The 13,652-nt window shown below is 46.1% G+C and overlaps 1 protein-coding gene across 3 annotated transcripts in view; it reads right to left on the bottom strand.

Annotated features, from left to right (window-relative positions):
* The window catches only part of Scrn1 (secernin 1), a 65,548-nt gene that overhangs the window by 5,024 nt on the left and 46,872 nt on the right, over window positions 1–13,652 (bottom strand). For 2 of the 3 annotated variants that reach the window (XM_034518870.2, XM_034518869.2), the window contains 2 exons: window positions 11,131–11,296; window positions 2,993–3,173 (listed from right to left, as the gene is read on the bottom strand). In XM_034518870.2, coding sequence (XP_034374761.1) covers window positions 2,993–3,173; window positions 11,131–11,296 — 347 coding nt within the window. Of the gene's footprint in view, window positions 1–2,992; window positions 3,174–11,130; window positions 11,297–11,766; window positions 11,903–13,652 lie in introns of those variants that run through there. The other variant, XM_076913318.1, reaches the window with a different exon arrangement.

Genomic DNA, 13,652 nt, shown 5'->3' with positions numbered 1-13,652 from the left:
AAAATATTGCCTGGGTTTATCTATACAAAACTTCACTAATTTCTTAAGTTATAGTTTCAAACTTTCTGCGAACCTGTGGAGCTAGACAGGTGATGAATGTCTAGTTAGATAATTACTCCTAATGGATATTCATGTAAACCTTCTGTGTTGTAAACTTCTATTTCAATTTATGACTTGAATTTTGGTGTGAACTTGTGATGAACCTTGTAACATGTGACCATGTACTCTGAAAGATGCATAAGTTCTGAGGACAAAGAGATGAGAGAGCAGTTAGAATGAGCAGTTAGAATGGTGTCTTAGAATGGTGAGTTAGACTAGTCAGCTAGTTAGACCCCATCGCCCTTTCCTTTCCCCCTGCCTGGAATTTTTCTCCCTTAGGTTTTTTACTTTGTTAGAATCTTTTCTTCTTCCCCACTCAGGACCTTTCCACGCTTCCCCTCAGATAGCTTTCATAAGATACTTTTTACACTTAATAAATTCTATAGTAACTTTTCTAAAGTGTCTTTTCTTCCTGCAAGTTAGAGCCCAGCAGTTCCTGCTGAGATAGAACAAAGGCCACATTGCCTAATCCTCTGCTGTTAGGCTACAGGTGTTAATCACCCTAGCCTGCAGTCTCTTACCCTCAGAAGAAGTTTTTAGGATAGCACAAGGCTATTTACTTAACACCTTACTGGTCTTAGGGCCAGGATGCTGACTGCAGGTCAGCTACAGTAGCATAGGGGCTGCCTCAAGAAGAACCTGACGGTGGGAGGAGGAGAAGAAAGAAGAAGCAGCTGCATCTCTCTCTCCCCTTCTCTCACCCCCAAGCCCGGGACGAGGGGGTTGGCCCCCGGCAGGTGTCCAATCTCTTTGAAGTTCAGAAAATTGTTGAGTTCCAGATGCCACACCAAGTTTGATTGACACTGCTGGATGTCAATTTTGCTTTGATTTGATTGTAACTGTTCCATGGTTCTTCACTTTTTAAATATAAGATATAACTTGTTCTTCATTTTTACAGGACCCTAAGTTAAGAAATGTGAGATTTTTTTTTAAAGGAGAACGTATACTTTTAAAGTATTGAAAAATTCTGAGACAGTGTTTCTCTAATCCTAGTCTTGGCTGTCTTGGAACTTGCTAGTAGATAAGGCTGGCCTTGAACTCACAGAGATCCACCTGCCTCGCCTCTGTCTCCTGAGTGCTGGGATTAAAGGTGTGCACCACCACATTTGGCTAAAGTATTGACATTTTTAAAGACTTTAGGACTTGTGAAAGTATACTGTGTTTTCAATTGTGACATTTACATGAAATCTTAAGGCTGAACTTCAGTTGAGAAAATGGCTCAGTCTGGAAGGTAGGGAGTCTGTGGGGGAATAGTCTTGATTAATAGTTGACTTTGGAAGGCCCAGCTCACTATGAACAAGCGCACAGCATCCTTGGGCAAATGGTCATGAAGTATATTAAAAACAAACAAACAAAAGCAGGCAGAGCAAGCATGAGGAGTCACTCCTTCAGGGCCTCTGCTTCAGTTCCTGCCTTCCAGCTCTTTGAGCTTCTGCCATGGCTTCCCTCAATGGTGGATTGTAATCCAGATGTAAGCCAAATAAAAGCTTTCCTCTAAAGCTGTTTTTGGTCATGGTATCTACCTCACAACAGAAAACAAATTATAACTGTGTGGTTTATGTGTGTGTGGTGCATGTGCCCATGCACAAATGTATATACCTGTACATATGCATGTTATATGCATGTTATATGCATGCAAGCAGAGACCAGAAAAGGATGTCAGGTATCCAGCTCAAAACATGGCCTCTCACTGGAGCTAGGCTGGTGACTAAGAAGTCCAAACAATCCACTTTTCTCCGTATCCCACAGCACCGTGGCTGTGGCTGCAGGCTTGCACAGCCGTGAACAGCCTTGTAGGTGCTGAGGATTCCAGCTCGGATCCCAGTGCATGCTGGCCCGGCGAGCCTACTTAGCCAATCCTCCAGCCCAAGTCACTGCCTTTTAAAATCCTTTTTAGATAACCACAATGCTAAATATAAGAAAATCTGGGCAGAGAGATGGCTCAGCAGTTAGGAGTGCAGAGTGCTCTTGAAGAAGACCCAAGTTCAAATCCCAACATTCATGTTGAGCTTCTTACAACTGCTTGTAACTCCAGCAACAGGGGGGTGCCTGACACCCCTGACTTCCTTGGGCACCTGCAGCCATGTACACAGAGACGCGGGGATAAATATAAATCTAAAAAAGAAAATGAAGCATGTGTACCAACATATCTGGAGACAGTTCTTTCCTTCAGGACAGCTTAGATCTATGGAGAGTTGTGATACACATGGTGGGGAAGCAGCAGAGTATCTGACAACCACATTCTGTGAAGTTTCACCACTAATGGCTCCTGTGGGCATTTACTGGGTGCTAGGGAACACTGAGGACTTTTCTTTATTGAACTGAGTGTCCTAACCTTATTAACCAAAGCGTTTTCAGGCACAACAGTTGTACTCTGTGGGGTTATTTAAAAAAAAAAAAAAAAAGAAAGAAAACAAAAACCTGGAACTTGAAAATCTTGTTGTTGGATCATGATAGAATGAATACTCATAGCCTAGAAGCTACCTTTTTTTTTTAACGCCTTTGAGTGTGGGCCTGTTTTGCACACTCACACTATGATATCCTAAATTCACACCACTTTGGGGCAGTTACTGTTTAGAAATGGCCTATGACCGATTCCCCACAGTACAGTTTTTCACCCCCAAAAAGTGCACAAAGATTTTAGATTGCACATCTCTGACACTCCAAGATTAACAGCAGATAAGAAAGCGATCATCAGCCCTCTGGATTCAGAGTAACAGTAAATGCAGAGGCTTCGTTTTGGTTTCAGGGTGAGTGGAAGCAAAGTTAACATCTGCAGTGTTTCTGAAAGAGACCAGTCAGGCTAGAGAGGGGAGAGGGGCGTACGCCAGCCACCTCCCTGTCTCCTTTCTACTGACCTACGCCATCCTCCCTTGACCTCCTTTGGGCTCACCTGGTCACTCTCGATGACAGCTCGTGCCCACTCATGTGCCTTATACAGCTCGTGCCGGCGGTCTGGCTTCTCCTGGAACCGAGGTTCCTTTTTGGCTGGGTCATCATCACCAAAACAGGGCGACTGTGCTTTGGGGACAAGTTTTACGTCATCAACAAAGATGAAAGGCTTGAATATGGACCTGGAGAGGAAGGAGAGCTGAGTCAGGCAGACTGAGCTTGGTGCCTGGTACCCAGTGATGAGCCTGGGAAGGCAGGCAAGTGCAGCCCAAGAGACACACAGCTGCACGTTTAGATACCATTTCAGTAACACCACCGGCTGTTTATGAAGGCTGATGTTGAAACAGACTTTAGCTGATCTGGGAAGGTAATTGGAGAAGCCTCTCTTTGTTGACAAAGAGGTACAAGTCGGAGTGTTCCAGGACGGGGGAGAACGAGCCGTGTATTTGAGTCAAAAAGAGGGCTGCCCATTTCTCTCCTGGGAAGACAGTGGTTTTTGCGTTTGATCTTAAGGGAATACCTTCTTGACAAATCTGTGAAGAGTCTCATAGACTAAATGAGGGCAGACTAAGATAATATCAGCTAAGCTCAGAGACTCCTGAGGGGACATGAGCAGATAGACAGAAGCCTGGTTGTCTGAGAGCTAGTGCTGACTGGAGCAGGTGGCTGTTGCCTCCTGCTCTGCTTGCCTACCATTCTCCTGGCAGGATGAGTGTTTATCTCAGAGGAGATGCTGAGTCCGGGTGCACACACACATGTGCTTATGCATAGTGAATACACGTCACATAAATACATGCACACACTGCACAGCAGTCAGGCATGTGAAGAGCCATAGCCAGTGAGAGACCCACAACTGAGCAACAGCTGGAAGAAAGCCTTATTCTTCCCCTCCACGCTCCACACCCAAAGAACACACTGCTCGAACAGAGGGGCAATCCCGGCAGACACCATGCAGCCACTTACAATAACAACAACAGGAGGACATGGACCCTTCATGCTCTATAGGACTTTGATGGATCTGTGTGGTTTACACCTTTTCTTCTCCTCTCAATGGGCCCACTTCAAGAAGCCACGGAGTTAAAAGTGAGCTGAAACACTGACTTCCTTAGCTCTGGAATATATGGGGTATAAGCCAGAGCTCCCTGGCCATGTGCCACACAAACAGTTATGGATGCTATGACTTAAAAAGGACCATGAACCAGTCACCCTTGCTACCAAGATATGGCCTATGTCCTTGGACTCCCAGCATCAACATCTCTCAGACCCATGGACTCGGCCCTGTCTGTTGAACCAGAATCTGCATTTAGGATGGCCTGAAGGAATTTACACTATCTAAGACTGAGGGACACGGTGTGGGCATTGTGCTGATAAATGACCTCTAGATTCATTTTCCAAGGCCATGGTAGGAAAGAGAACTCAAGAGGTAGAAACCCTTATTAGGACATAAAAAAGCAAAGCCCAGGTTTATTTAATCTGAAAGCCAAAGGCACCGGAGCCAGGAGGGCCAGTGGCACTGAATAAGGACAGGTGTCTGGGATTCTCCTGCCCTCTCAGATGATGCATGTATGCACGTGTGTGTGTGTGTGTGTGTGTGTGTGTGTGTGTGTGAGTCCACCTGAAATTCTCAACAATTTAATTAAGAATGAGAAAACAAGTGTGAGTGGAGTGGAAAGATGGCTCAGCAGTCACGAGCACTGGTGTTCCAGAGGACCTGGATTCAGTTCCCAGTGCCAACGTGCAAGTTCACAATTTCTGCAACTCCAGTTTTAGGAGATCAGGTGCCATCTTCTGGCCTCTGCAGGCACTGCATTCATGTGGGGCATAGACTATATACATATGCATATATTTGCATAGAATACACACACACACACACACACACACACACTTCCCTATCTGCCAGACAGTAGAACACATGTCAGACTAGGCTGTCCGCAGGACCCTTGTTCCTCGTTCCTCAGCCATTACTAAAGGAAATCTCAGAAGAGAGGGGAGCTACCCATGGACAGAAGGAACACACTTCTACTTCCTGCAGCCTTTTGAAAATAGATCTTTGCTTTTCTCTACTGCTGACTGTTGGGTGTGAAAGAGAAGTTACTACAAAGCTGCAAGCTGGCTAGACTGATTTCGATGACCTCACAAGGAAAAAGAGAGGGAAATGGAGGAAGAAGTGTGTGCGCAACACCACAGGCATCATATCACTGTCGTCGGGTTCCATACAGCTGTCATCGCGTAAGCAGTGCCCTGTCCCACGGGGCAAGCAGCTCTTCCATGGCTGCAGTCAGTGCACGTGCTACAGCAGCCCTCTCTGGCTGGCACAGGGACACTTTTGCACACATAGTTCAAACACTCTGCTCAGACAGTGCCAAGAGGAGTGGTAACAGACAGCCTGGCCGATGAGGCCTTGCCGCAGGGAGCTACAGTCTCACAGAACAGCTGAGGGGCTGAGTGAAGGCTCCTTGGAAAGACTTACCCCATTCTCACCGACTCCAGGGCATTGGATGTTCATCTGTGACATGCTACCTCCTCAGTCCACCAAAAACCCAAAAGGGAGGAGAGATTTCTTTGCTGATAGCCCTGCCCTGCACAGTGTGCTCTGACACACTGATCACTGGGGAGGACCCTGCCGGGCATCCCAGCAGCTGTAAACTGAGTAAGAACAGAAGGACCAAACAACTGGATGGAGGCTGGAAATGGCAGTGTGTGCCCTCTCAGCATCAGGTGTGAGGCCAGTGGTTTTGCTCTGCTTCTCAACTGGATGAAAGTCATGGCTATGGTCTCTTCCAGTCCCTGAACCTGTTCTGCTATCTCTGTGCCTTTCCATGTCTATTTCTGTGAAGCCTGCAAATTTGTGATTCCAACTTCAGTAAGTTCATGCTACCCATACTCTTTATCTTCTGTGTCTTATATACGGGGGGAATTGAAGTCACACGTAGGAGCTCAGTATGTCGGTCTCTCTCACTACCTGCTGCCTGTGAACTTCTCTAACGGTGATGTAAGGTGCCAGGTAGCTTCTCTAACCAAAGGGCAGCATCTGTTTAGTCTTCTCAGCTATCCTTTCTATTTGAAAATTAAACACTAAACTTGAGCAAGTATTCATCATATTTGATACAGCCAAAGATTCCCAGACTCCTTTTTTTTTTTTTTTTTTTTTTGGTCTGTAAAAAAAAAAAGTTAGCATCCTCAATTGCTTTAAAAAAAAATGAGACAAACTTAGGGTAAACACGAGACTGTATAAATTATGTAAACAATAAAATATATAATTATAGTTATTATAAATGGTGAAAATTGTTGCTAATGATAGTTGAAACTAAATGATTGTTTAAATGATGACTAGGGAAATACCTGCTGAATATGTTTGATTATCTGTACCTCTAGCCTATGTTTTGCAAAGGAAATGTGGGGCACTTAGCAAGGTGTGAGCATTCTAATGCTTTTGTCAATCTTCAGTGCAAAGCACATCCATGATCCTAAATAGATAAGGGCTCGCCCAGGCATCTTTCCACAACTGAATCTCAGACAGCAACTTTTCCAGTGTACTTATGTGAGTAATAATTAACGTCCACAGACAAGAAATGACTTGACAAGGCCATACGTCTAGGTGGTGTCAAAGCTGAAACTGCCTCTCTGAGTCAGGGCCTTTCCTCCCAGCCACTGGTCCAGGCCATGTTGCTCCAGTGTTCCTGGGGGGCCACACTGCTCCAGGAAGAAGGGAATGGCCCCATTTGACACATAAGATGACTGAGGCTCACAGAAGCCAGTGCTTTATCCAAAGTTAGATTCCAACTAAGTGGTTAAATTCATATCTTCCAAGTAAATGTGAAGTCAGCATCCCCCACCACGTCCCATTCTTAGTCTTCTGTGCATCCCCCACCACTTCCCATTCTTAGTCTTCTGCTTGGCTTTTATACATATGTGCTTTGACTGAGAATGAGAATGTGTTTGAGTCTGGCCTCAAACAGCCTTTTCTGTTCTCGCTGAAGATAAGACACTCCCCAAGCAGCTACGCTGGGAGGATCTTGTGACCAAAATCCCTGAGGGACAGGAGACACAGAAAGGAACAATGCAAAGGCTTTAGCTCAGATGAATCTTCTCAACCATGATCCTGAGGGGGTGGGAGTCAGAGGGGAGCTAGCCTAGAATAACCTAGAATAATAGCCTGAATGGCTCATCTGTGGCCATGTGACAACGTCACTCTAATCTTACATTCAATTGAAAGCAGAGCCACTCAGTGAAGGAGTTTGCATTGTACAGGAGCACTGGGAAAGAGCACTGTACAGGAGCACTGGGAAAGAGCACTGTACAGGAGCACTGGGAAAGAGCACTGTACAGGAGCACTGAGGAAGAACACTGTACAGGAGCACTGGGAAAGAGCACTGTACAGGAGCACTGAGGAAGAACACTGTACAGGAGCACTGGGAAAGAGCACTGTATAGGAGCACTGGGAAAGGGCACTGTACAGGAGCACTGAGGAAGAACACTGTACAGGAGCACTGGGAAAGAGCACTGTACAGGAGCACTGGGAAAGGGCACTGTACAAGAGTACAGGGAAGGCACACTGCATAGGAGCACTGGGAAGGAGAGCTTTAATTGTAGAGCACAGGATGACCCTGCAGACAGTGGTCTAGAGCCAGAAGCGTGGGAGCATTTGGAAGGTTAGAAGTGGAAGAGGGAATGAGGGGACTGGTATAGGAGACACTAAGAATGAAACTGGAACTGAACAGGATGTAGGTGCCATTTGGTCCGGTGCCCTCTAGACTGATGTACCCTGTGCACCAAAGGCCTCATGTACTGACTTCCTCTAGGAACAAGTCAGTACCCTGTGCAGCTGACAGTTGTGCAGATGGTACAATCCAAGCCAATCCGGGAGGGGCGCTGTTCCTTCTACGTCTCAGCATGATCTCGCCATGATCGTGATTCTATCCTCTTCTCTCTGTGTAGGTTTGTGAGAGCCTCTCAGTGCTGTCCCAGTCTAACAACTATACTTCCTATCTGAGAAGTGAGCTCTGATTTGTGGTGTTTGCCCATTTCTGTTGTGTGAACACTCTCTCTGTACCCAGTTTAGAACTCCCAAAGACGTCACAGTGCATGGGATGTCAGAGATGAGCACTCTGGCTGCCAGACACTCCAAACACCAATGCTCCACAGTCTGAAAAAAATCAAAGTTCCCCTCGAAATATTCTTTCCCTCCAAACCCGTCACATTCGTGAAGCATCGACAAGTACTAAGTTCTCAGGAAATGGCTCCTGCAGGTCAGAGCTCATTTCCCAAAGCCAACCATCCCCACTCTGTCAGTGGAAGAACCTGTTGGCTCAACAGAGGAGTAACGTGGTAGAATTTGTCTCCTCAGTAAACATGGTTAAAAGGCCTTTCCCTCAAGCACTCAAATGCATTTTCTTTCACTCTCAAATTTCCATGGTGCCTGGCACATGAGAGGAGGGGGGCACAGAGGATGGGGGCGGGGGGGGGTGGTGAAGGAAAGAGACAGATGTGAAAGCGAGCTTTCCAAGATCTATAAATTAATGTGTGGGACATGCTAGAGATGTGCCCAAGCATGCAGAGCCTGCCTGTTGGTCATGATCTGGACTAGGAGGAGCAACTTGTGTATCAGAATCAGAGTCCCCCGCTCAGAAATCGGCATCTTGAAACAGCTCTGCATCTCAATAGTAACACAAATCAGCCGAGATCACCCTAATTTATCACCTGAAAAAAAAAAAAAAAAAAAAAAAAAAAACCCAGGAGCAGGTAATTACACTGCCTGCTGACAAAAGACAGAATGTTCCGCATGCCCAATTACAGAGAAGCACTGAATGAGATGAGCGCTAACTGTAGCTCTGAGTCACAGAGAGAGCGACGGGGCCCATTTCGCCACGCGAGACAAAACTGAACCGTCTTCTCAAAGGACTGTAATGTTCTACAAGGTCTTTCCAATTAATTTAACCATGAATAATTTTCTTTTAAAACTACTTTCAAGTTTCCATTTAGTGCCAGGAGGCAATTTTACAATTCATTTCTATAATTGGATTAAGCAGCCTGCTTCAACCTGGGCGATTGTATTCCTTTCTCTGAGTGTTCTGGTGAGGATAAGTCTCATATCCTAGGCAAAGTTGGAGTGGGACCTCCAGACAAGGCAATGTAGTGTGGGCCAGTCAGACCCACTACTGGAAAAACTCTGGTTTCCTTAAAGAGTAATGTCTGTCCACCTTGGCAGAACACTCCAGACTGTGGAGCAAAACACTCGCTGCTCCTGTAGGCCCACAGAGCCCTTAGGAGGCAAGTCTTAGCCTATAGGAGGGGGTCTAGATGCCAAAAGGTGTGAAAAAAACGGGATCTGCTAGGCCAAGGCCTGGAGGAAGGTGGAGATAAAAATCAAGACTGAGCAGATGGAGTGGGGAGGATTATCCAGAGATGGTGCCAGGAATACTGCAAAGTGAATGACACCAGGGAGGACCAGCAGCGGGACCATGAGGACGGCTGAGCTTGGTGAGTAGGAGGTCGGAGGGACTGACAGAAACCTAATCACCAGCCTCATATACAGGAAGCTGCACACTAAACTGGTTCCTGTGCTTCAGGCCTGTGACGTAGAAGACCGATGGAGAGGAGACCGTGCTTCAGGCCTGTGATGTAGGAGATTGATGGAGAGGAGGGGGCGGGGTGTTAGAAAAGAAGAGAGGAGGGAAGGGAAGACAAAGAGAGGGAAGAAATGGGGCAAGAGGGGGAGGAAGAGAAAGGGAGGGAAGGGAAAAGAAGGGAGGGAGGGAAGGAAAAGAGGGAAGGGGAGGGAAAGTCAAGGGAAGCAAAGGGGAGGATAAGGGAGGAGGGGGGGAAGAAAGGCCATGACTACCTAGTATGTTGTTTGGGCTTTTGTGCCTACTGAATCCCACCTTCCCACCGTGTCTAAGGCTCGGTTTCTTTCCCTGGGAGGTTCCGGCCCTCAACACCTCATCTATACCGACCTTTTCCGTGTGTACATGCCATCCCTACTTACTCAGCAGGCACAATATTTGATAATGTAGTAAGTGCCTGGCAATCTGTCGATGGGATGTAGAAGAACTACTTACACTGTGTGCTGTCGGAAGTATCTACTGGTGTTGATAATAGTTTAAAAATAAGGCTAAATGGTCAAAGAGAAGCTTCAGTCATCTGAAACAGTCTCTGGGAAAGGAGGAAGGCACAGCCGTTACCTCACATTCCTGACACTGTAGGAGGAAAACATTTCAGCCACAAGAGGACTGGGAATTAATAGCAGTGGGTTCTTCAGGAGCAAATCTAGTGGCTTAACAACTGTCATTCAAACAATGCTCCTGCTTCCCACCAGTGTGACACCAGAAAACGCTAGAGTTGCCAGGAAGTTTTCCTGGGATGACAGGTTCCGGGGTTCACCTCCCCCATTCTGTTGGGAATAGGTTTGGGTCAAGGCATCTGTATTTTTCAGCCTGTCCTCATGTGTGCAGGTTTAGGAACCTCTGGCTGGTTGCTTCTAAGGGGCGTGACCTGTGACTGCATGCCTGAAAGCTGCCATGGAGAAGGGCCACTGTCTGCCTGGCACAAAAAGATGCTCTCTATAAATAATTCCCAAGCCTACTGTGAATTGTTAGTTTGTCTCATTTTGTCTTCTCAACAATACAAAGGCAGGGGCAGGGTTATCCCACTGTAACTACAAAAGGTAATGAGGCAAAGTACTTACGCAACTGCTAGGTGGTAGAGAGAGGATTCCAAACCTGGCTGTTCCTCCTAAAGGATGTGCCGCAGTACTGGGCAGTACTGCCTCCCTGCTGAAGTGGGTAGACAAAAAGCAACTCCCCAAACACAATGTCAAAAAAGTGGCAGGTGCTTCCATCTGTATCATCCCTGGACCATTTCACCAAATAACTGACAAGAACCGGCTCTTGTAAACCTTGGGTATCCCTGTATCTGCCTCTCACTGTGTTTTATGCATCTTTGCAGCTTCATCCATAACACAACGCTTGTCCCATGATCTATACTTAGCAATAATAACTGGGTTCCATTCTTGGAGCAAACATGATATGGTTTCAGTCAAGCACCCTAGGATAAGAATTGAGAAATGTCACTGAAGTATCCAAGGGAAGGGCATGGTCAGGAGCATGTACTTTCTGCCTATATGACATGTTTTAGACGAACCTGGAAGGATCCGGGGTCCCGGTGAAGTAGTGGATGCAAGGTGAACTTCTGTTCTGAGGCAGGACAGACACTATACTGGCTGTGGTGAGGAAAGACTCAGAATCTATGCAAACTCCACTGGCTTTGTCTCGTAAGATGTTAATCATTGTCTGCACAGTGATGCTTTCTGAGAGAGAGAGAGAGAGAGAGAGAGAGAGAGAGAGAGAGAGAGAGAGAATAAATATGACCGTATATAACTGAAGACTGCCAACCAAACCTGATTCACTTTTTGCCACTTTTACTAATAAAGCCCCTGAAATAATATCTGAGAATATACCTTCTCAACTACTGAATGTAATTCTCAGTTGCTCTGGTGACTAGGTTTGACCACGTGATAAACTCTGGCCAATGGGAGATGAGCAGAAATAATAATATATACACATCTCTGAACATCCATGCTCTGTTCCTCAGTTTTTCCTTCTGACTTCCTGCTGTCTAGGAGAGGCCAACAAGTGGTTTACCAACTGCAGCCCAATGTTGAGCAGAAAAGTCTTCAGCCCTGAATTGTCTCTTTCCACACAGATGCTGATACAGGAAAGAAATAGTTTCTGTTTCCTTTAAGCCATGTTCATTCAGATCTCTTTGTAACAACGTTACCTCTGCGTCAATGAGTGGAGCCTGTATGCGGTCCTTCACACTCTCACCCTCATGCCTGCTTGCGGTTCAGGGTAACTGTACTGTCTGAAGAAGGACCACTCTGCAGTGTGAACCACACACAGAAACATTTCGAGTACTCAGTCTTCAGGACTCCTCATTCTAAATTCAGATGCGTGGATTATGTCCTTGACTGCACACAATCCTATTCTGACAGGTTCTCCTCTGGTTATAATTCTATAAAAGCAGTCTTTCAGCTGAATGTGTTCAATCATGCCTATAATCCCTTCATTCGGGAGGCTGAAGCGGGGGGGGGGGGGGGGGGGGGGTGGGGGGGGAACACTAATCTGAGGCCATCCTGGACTACAGCATTAGTTCCAGGCCAACCTGAGCTATAGGGACATCTTTCTCAAAACAAAACAAAAACAAAGAAAACATGGTACTGTGTAGAGAAGCAGCTGGCCAACCATGGGTGGAGCCCAGGTTTCAGATTGGAACCTGCAATAGAGCCACTCTTCCTCAAAACCAGTCCCCAAAGTACCAAAAATAAGCATGCAAGTACACAACCCCACTCTCAGTCTGTGTGCACAAAGAGGGAATCAAACAGGGAGCGGACTCCGCACTACGATGCACATCCTCGCTGCAAATCTCTGTTCACATTTTACACAAAATATTAGCATGTTGGGTTGTTTTATTTCTTCACCTACCCCATGTGCCAACTTCCTGTCTCACAAGTTTCTATCATATTGAATCCATCTCTAACACTAACAATATCTCTGTCATCGGCCTTTTATTTCTTCCCCTTGCTTCGCCCTGATGCCCCGCCCCGCCCCACCCCGCCCCGCCCTGCCCATCCCACGCAGTTTCCCAGTCTGGACTGTGCAGGTGGCGCCCCCTGGAGTTATAACATGCTCCTCCCACCTCTGCTTCCTGCTAACCAGTGCCGATTGAGGGTTGATGTTTAAGCATCACTCATTTTGTTTTAGCTTAAAACTTTTGTACCTTTTTCATGAAGTTCCTACTTTAAAATGAATACTTCTAGCCAGGCAGTGGTGAGGCACGCCTTTAATCCCAGCACTTGGGAGGCAGAGGCAGGCTGATTTCTGAGTGCGAGGCCAGCCTTGTCTACAGAGTGAGTTCCAGGGCAGCCAGAGCTATACAGAGAAAAAAAAAATAATACTTCTACACCTGTCTTTATCACAAGATTTTGAGTTTTGTTTGTTTGGGTTTTTTTTTTTTTTTTGGTTGTTGTTCGTTGTTTTGTTTATTTGGTTTTGCTATAGGCGAAAGTCCCAAAGCATTATTCTACATCAAGGGTCAGAAAACATTTTCTTAAAGAACCAGATAGAAGATATTTTAAGCCTTGGACAGTGTGTTCTCTACTACACTCTCCCCACGGCAACTTCTTGGCTTCACCATTGGTGGTCATGCGCAGTTCACAGTGAAACATGGGTTTGTGCTGTGGTTTGACCCTGGCATGTCCTCCAAAGGCCATGCTGAACACTTAGTCCTCAGGCTAAGATACTATTGTGGAGGGCCTAATAATATAAGGAAGATGGGCTCATTGGGGGTGTGGCCTTGAGGAGATATTGAGACTCTGCCCCACCCCCAGTGTTTCCTGGCCATCATGAGGTAAGTGGCTTCCTCAACATGCTTCAGCTACCATGATACCCATTCCCATTTCAGACCCAAAAGCAACAGAGCAACTGATTCAAAATTTTCTGAATCTATAACTCAAAGTAAACTTTTCCTTCTGATAAGTATTTTTATCTTAGGAATTGTATTACACTGATAAGAAAGCTGACCGGCATAATATGGCTACTTTCCGATAAAACTTTGTTTACAAAAGGAGCCGCTGCTAGAAGATATACCTCGCAGCCAATAGTTCT

The sequence above is a fragment of the Arvicanthis niloticus genome, chromosome 15 (assembly GCF_011762505.2).
Source record: "Arvicanthis niloticus isolate mArvNil1 chromosome 15, mArvNil1.pat.X, whole genome shotgun sequence".
Taxonomy (NCBI): Eukaryota; Metazoa; Chordata; class Mammalia; order Rodentia; family Muridae; genus Arvicanthis; species Arvicanthis niloticus.
This window is presented reverse-complemented; position numbering and strand designations above follow the sequence as displayed.